Source organism: Cystoisospora suis (genome assembly GCF_002600585.1).
Source record: "Cystoisospora suis strain Wien I chromosome Unknown contig_1314, whole genome shotgun sequence".
In the NCBI taxonomy this organism is placed as follows: Eukaryota; Apicomplexa; class Conoidasida; order Eucoccidiorida; family Sarcocystidae; genus Cystoisospora; species Cystoisospora suis.
The window spans coordinates 225-7,061 of record NW_027154114.1 but is presented as its reverse complement, the minus strand read 5'-3'; the positions used below and the strand labels follow the sequence as shown (position 1 = coordinate 7,061).

Below are 6,837 nucleotides of genomic sequence, written 5' to 3'. Positions count from 1 at the left end.
AGGAGGAGGAGGAGGTGAAGGAATAGCCAGCACTTCAATCTCTAGTCATCCCACAGCAACTACTACTACTAGTAGTAGTAGTCCGAGCTCGAGTGCTGCAAGTACGACATTTGCAGTTGGATCGACAACACCTCATACTATAACGACGGGGTGTATAAGTGGATCGCTACCTCTTCCAGGGAATCATGCTAATGTCTGTACACCTTCTCTTTCTCCTTCCCCCCCTTTGTCCTCTTCTCACCCTCGCTCGACACTCATAGGTGGAGGAGGGATGATGATAGGGGGTGGAAAGCCCCCCAGCTCGAGTGGTACTGAGGGATGTCTTTGCGCCCCACCTGACGTCGTGGTACCTGTGTCTTCAAGTGCGAGCAGTAGTCATAGTAGTAATAGTAGTAGCACTACTAGGAGTAGTAGGCTCCTACCTTCGTATGGAGATCTCGAAGGATTTGAAGAAGAGAGAAAGAAGAAGGAGGGGGAAGAACAACAAGAGGAAAAGCGACGACTCCAAGAGAGAGAGGGAGGTATGCTAAGATCAGATCACCATCATACAGACACAGAAGGACATCGTCTTCAAGAAGGAGACAAGAAAACTCCATCTCTTCTGTCTTCTTCATCTTCTTTTGCATCTACGGGTGCTGCTCTTCAACCTTCTCTCTCCACTTCTTCTTCTTATCCTCCTCCTCCCCCTTCATCTTCTCAACCTCCTCTTGCCCCCCCCCTGCCTTATCCCTCGGCCACTTCAGCAGGTTTTGTCGTAGAGACAGGAACCATCGGCGTTCCCTCATCGACGTGTTACTTTCCTTATCCTCGTTCGATTCCCGCACAAAGGGGAGGAGAGGACGCAGGAGGAGAAAGAACTTTCTCTCATTCCGCTTGCATGGCAAATGACTCGGGGGTGAAACGAGGTGGCAATATCTTTGCATGCCCGTCATCTTCTTCACGTAGTAGTAGTAGTAATAGTGGTAGTAGTGGAAATCTCCTCCTTAGCCATACGAAGAAAGCAAGAGGAAAGAAGAAAAGCAGCATGCGGCATTATCCGTCTCTCTCAAAGAAGAACGCCTCTTCTTCTTCTTCCTCTTCAACAATGATAATGAACAGCGATACAAGGATAAAAAAGAAACGACCAAAGAAGTATAAATCGAAGGGAACAAGTGCTTCTTCTTCTTCTATTAGTAACGGAGCAGCATCATCGGCGATAAGAAGAGGAGGAGGAGAAGGACCAGAAGAAGAAGGAGAAAAAATGAAGAAGAAGAGTTCGAGAAGAGAGGAAGAATCTCAAGGTCTCTACCTTCAGCAAGGAGGTGCAGCAGCAGGACAGAGAGGTCAGAGGTGGTCTAGTCCAAGGGAGAGAGTTCAATGGTATCTAGCCAAAAGCCGAGGCCTCATTTAAAGAAAAAGAAGAAGAAGATTTCTCATGGAGGTAAGGGGGGTGGAAAACTCCTTCTTCGGTTCTCTTTCTTGGAGAGGGAGAGGAATAGGACGTCCAGTGAGAGGATAGAGAGATAGATAGACAGACAGACAGATTAAAGATAGGTCGATAGAGAGATGGATAGATTAAAGATTGATAGACAGATGAGACGAATCAAGAGATGAAAGGAAGATGATGAAGGAGAGGTGGCATAGGGCGCAAGGGAAGGCCAAAAGACAGAGAGAGGAGGAAAGAGAGAGGTTTAGCGTTAGAGTGCTTGCGCGATGGCGATTCAACACGTTGGAGAAGAAAGAAGGAAGGAACGGGAGAAGGAGAGAGAGAGAGAGAAAAGGGAAGAGATGAAGAAAAGCAGGACAACTGTGCTCTCTTTCACAACGCTCGTGTGTATATCTCTGTATGTATAATGGAATCCCTTCATTCTTTCTATCTCCTCTTTCTGTATAGAGTGTGAATGCTTCCCTTTCCTCTCTCTTCGCTTATCGATCTCATGCGGCCCTTCCTTATTTCCTCATACAGGGACATGTAGATTAAGACATACTCACCCACCTATCTGTAGACACATGGATTCTGGAGAGAGAGAGAGAGAGGGGGGGGGGGGATCAGTCTCTTACTTCTCTTGAAGCAATCCGTTTATCTCTTGTGTGCTTTCATTTCTCTGGGTATCTTTTCTGTACGTAGGAGATCAAGAAGAAGGAGAGAGACAAGAGGAAGAAAGGTAGGAAGGCATGAGTGAATGAAAGAAGACTAAGAAGAAGGAAAGCAAAGGATAAGAAGAAGATTCTGAAGGGTGTCATGAAAGGGGGAAAAGACAAATAGAAGGAGATGAGGTGTATGTGGGGATGGATGGCCGTTCGTTCATGACACTTGGTGGCTCCAGAGATGTTTTGTCTTTTTTTCTATAACGAGAGAAAGAAAGATCTGTCTCGAAAGAAGAGAGAGAGAGAGAAGACCAGAGAGGAAAGAGAAAGATTTCTCTGGATAGTGAAGAAGAGAGAGGGAGAGAAGCTAGATAATGATCGAGACTTTTGATAGCGACTACTTTTCTCACCTCTATGACGAGCTCTGACGATGTATCTTCTTTTTCTTCCTTCCTATTGCTTCTTGTGCGGTGGGGGTGAATTTTCTTTGCATTGAGACTTCTTATCTCATATTCATCTTCTTTATTCTTCTTATTCTTATTCTTATTCTTCTTATTCTTATCTTGTCAAGCATAAAGGAGGGATAGATTGCTTCTTCGGATCTTGTTGTTCTTTTAGTTACTTCTTCATTCATCTTTCCTTCTTATGAGGATCTTCTCTCTCATTCCTCATCTTCCTTTCTCTTCCTCTTTTGTCCTCTCCAAACGGAGAGAGAGGAATGAAGAAGAAGAAAGAGAAGAAGGTGGTGTATGGAGGAGACATAAAGCGTGAGATGCTTGGAATGTATGTCTCTCTGAAAGTAGAGAGAAAGAAGGAAAGAAAGAAAGGGAAGGAGAGAGAGACAGACAAAGAAGATTCATGGGGGATTTGAAGAGAGTGTGCTGCTGGGTGATATGTATGTGTGGATGTCTGGAGAAAGAGAGAAAGGAATAAGAGAGAGAAAGACAGCAGAGAAAGGCGAGTTATTATGATGCCTCCATGACCCATACACATACATATGTATCTGTATTTGTATACCTATATGTGTCTGTATCTATATACATGTACTGAGGATCTATGACTTATCGTGAATGAGGTTCTAGCTCCTCATGTCTCTGCATGCTTTTCTCTTTCTGTTTAGTGGGTGAGTTGACTTCTCACACACTTCTCATTCGGGGGCATTGGCTGTATAGACAGACATGGCTCAGCAGAGTACGAGGAGGTCTTTCAAAATGTATCGATCAATCATATCCACTCTACCTAGTCTGTACCACGCATCTCTATATCACAAGGATATATATATATGTATATATATATATGTATGTATATGTATGTATATGTATGTGTCTTGTTTTCTGCTCTGACCTGCCGCCGTTAGAAAGCGCAACCGAGGTGGTAGGGTAGTCGAGTTAGGAGGAGGAAGCGAAGAGATTCATATGTATAGAGAGAGGGAATTTCCTCGTCTCTTCCTTCATTTCTCTTCTTTTCTCTGCTATTTTTCTGGTCTTACGTGCCTTTCTCTATATCTTGCATACGTGTACACATGCATATCATAAACATGGTAGATCTCTCGGTTCTCTTCTTTCTTTGTCTGTTGTCTTCTCTTAAAGGAAGAGAAGGCTTGGAGGTATGGGAGGGGAAGTGTATCGAGAGCAGAGGGAACGAAGTCCTCTGCTCCGCTTATGTCGGGGGGGAGTAAAGTGTTCTTTCTTTCTTTTATTCTTTCTTCATCTCTCCTCTCTCTTCGAAGCACATAGATAGTAGAGAGATCCTGAGAGGAGAGAGAGAGGAAGAAGTGTGGTGAATGTAAGGATCTTCCGTCCATGAAAAAGGCGAAAGAACAAGAGAAGGGGGAGAAAGATTAAGACCATGGAAAGAGGAGAAAGAAAGGAAGGAGGCGAGAGACAGAGAGAGAGGGAGAGAAAGACGAGAGAGAGAGAGAGAGCAGGCATGGACAGAGATACTTCGAGTGAGAAAGAGAAGAAAGAAATCCCAGTTTCAGAAGGAGATTCATCTCTCAGCTCTTTTCTTCATTCTTTTATATTATACCCCTATCAGCTTCTTCATCTTCATCCAGTTTCTCTTCTTTCTTTCTTTTTTAAGAGATCAAAGAGAGGACACTCAATAGCCGGGAGAGAGGGAGGAATTACGGAGAAATAGATCTACGGGTGCTTATGTATGTACGTGTATATGTGTGCCTTGTCCGCTGCTTGTATGTGTTGTCTACTACGAGTGTCTCTATGCGAAAGTAAGAGTGGGTGTAGTAGTAGTAGGCGCGGGAGTTGTCGAACGATCTTTCTTTCTCTTTCTTTCTTTCGGTCTCTCTGGCACATTCACACAGCCACGATGATGTGCAAACGAAGAAAGACAGAGAAAGAAAGAAAGAAAGTGACGGATGGTCTTCTTTCTCTCTTTCAGGAAGAACAGACAGGAGGAGGACGAGGAGAGGGAAAGATAAAGAAGTAGAAGAAAGGAAGAAGGATTTTTCCTCTTTTCTTTCTATCTTTCTCTCCGTTTCCTCTTTTCATTTTTTTCTTGAAGATAGAGGGTGATAAAGAGATCATCTGATTTACCGTAACTGATAGATAGATAGATAGATAGATTTCCTTTTCTTGTGGATGCTCTTTCTTCTTCTTCTTCTTCGCGTCTGTGGTTCAATCATTCAATCGTTACCGTCGTTCTAAAGAACCTATCTGATCCATCAAGAAGAAAGTCTTGGTATTTAACTACCTCTCAACTTTCTTTCTCTCTTTCGACTTATCCTTCCTTGCTGTGACAGGTCGAGAGAGAGCTGGAGAGAGGGCGAGAGAATGAGACATCTCGTCCTTGCATCTATTCTTACCACCCCTCTCACCTAGGCTGATCTGAGTCAACGGTCTCATGTAGTAGTCCATGCAGACATTCACCCATATATATATATACTTGTATAGAGGGAGAGAGAGAGATAGGTAGCAGGAGGAGGAGGAGGACGGGAGTGCGTTGAAGGAAGAAAGGTCGATACCAGGAGAGAAAGAGATGAAATAATGTATGTATCTTATTGGTCCTCTCTTCTTGAGAATCGATGGATGAATGAGAAGGTCCGGTCGTCTCCAGTCGAGAGAAATTTCTCTCGTGGTTGTGTATGTCCAAACAAGGGATATAAAAAACTGAAGATAAAGAGATAGAGAGATAGATAGATAAAGACAGAGAGAGAGGCTGTTGTATTCTTTAGTAAGTGGAAAGAGAGGGGACGATAAGAAATGTGGAAGTATGAGAATAACAGGGAGTTTGACTAGAGAGAGCTAGACGCATGTAGGAAGGGGAGACAGAAAAGATCTGAATGAGTATGGATGGCCCCAACATCACTATGGACATCCCCACCTACACACACATAAAGAATAGCATATTCCTACATACATAAATCCATACACCCTCATACGTGTAAGAAGGTGGTTAGTTTAGTTATCCTTCTTATCGTACTCGACCTTCTTTTAACTTCCCGAAACGCCGGGAGAAGAACATGTCTCTCCATTTTGACTCCTGTCAATATATGTATCTATATCTCTCTGTCTATACAGCTAGATAGATCTCTATGTATATGAATGAAGAATGAATGAGCATGGCGATGAAGTGAGCGGGTGTGCTACTGAAGAGAAAGATGATCTTGAAGGATAGAGAAGAAAGACAGAAAGGGAAAGATAGTTGGAGGGAGAACAGAGAAAGAAAGCTGAAGGGTCAGAAAGAAAGGAAAGAGAGGATGGACATGACACATTCGACAGAGAGGAGGGGGCAGAGAAGAAGGACAGAATGAATAGACGAGAAGAGTGTAAGAGAGAGACAGTTTCATGGACTGTACATACTTCTTATGAAAAGATTCTTTTGAGTCTTCGTTGAAGTAGACAGACAGTCAAGCAAGAACAATGCGAGAAAGCTTCGAGCTGAGTTTTTCTTTTTCTCATTCAAGGGATATGATGATGAGCCAGCTGTACATACACTCCAAGAGTCGGTCTGATAGACATGCCACGACAGCGAGAGTGACAAGTTGCTCAGTAGATATGTATTTTCCTCAACGACATATCAAGGTCGTCCTCCTTTCACGTCTCTCTGCGTTTTTGCTTTGTTCTGCCTTTCTTTATGAATGTCTGGAACACAAGAAAGCTAGGATAGATAGAGACAGGCTTCATTCCCCACCCGGCAGGGATGTCCACCACATCTCCAGCTAGCTTCAGATTGACTCGCTCTTGATCCGTTTTTAAGTATGACTACTGCTTTTCGATGAGTCTTTTAACTTATTTATTTATCTATCCATCTGATTCTGGCGCGAGCGGGTCGGTCTTGTTGCTAAGAAAGAGACAGAGAGTGACGGACGTCTCACTTCTCCCTTGTCTCCGAGAAAAGGTACTGAAAAAGATGATCATTCATTCACTCGATGCGGTCATCATTGGTGTAGCCTGCACTCCCATGCAGGGTGGAAACGCCCTTTCACCGAGCAGGGAGAACTGCTGGCTTCATGCGCAGGAGTGTGTGGCAAGTGTGGTCCGGCGAACGTGTGATGAGAGAGTCCTGTGACGGTGGGGACTGAAGTGAGTGCAGAGACAGAACTGACTTTCTATTGGAAAACCGGGACCCTACGCGTGGATACCGGGCGCTCTACTCTTGTCCCCATGTGGCGTCAGAGAGCACGAACTTACACTAAGGTACGGTAAACTACACGCATGATGATAAGAGGCTTCAGTCGGATAGGGACTACGCCACAGGGGCAGGTACTTCCTTCATTGTTGCACTACACCCCTGCTCCTGATGCTAACGAAC

At 44.2% G+C, this 6,837-nt stretch overlaps 1 protein-coding gene across 1 annotated transcript in view; it reads left to right on the top strand.

The window, feature by feature from the left end:
• The window catches only part of CSUI_003050 (uncharacterized protein), a 6,444-nt gene extending 1,694 nt beyond the window's left edge, over positions 1-4,750 (top strand). Inside the window, exons 3-4 of the mRNA XM_068063248.1 lie at positions 57-1,322; positions 2,108-4,750. Of these exons, the coding sequence (XP_067924776.1) occupies positions 57-1,322; positions 2,108-2,148 (1,307 nt within the window). The 3' untranslated portion in view covers positions 2,149-4,750. The remainder of the gene's footprint in view (positions 1-56; positions 1,323-2,107) is intronic.
• Positions 4,751-6,837: the final 2,087 nt, after the last annotated feature.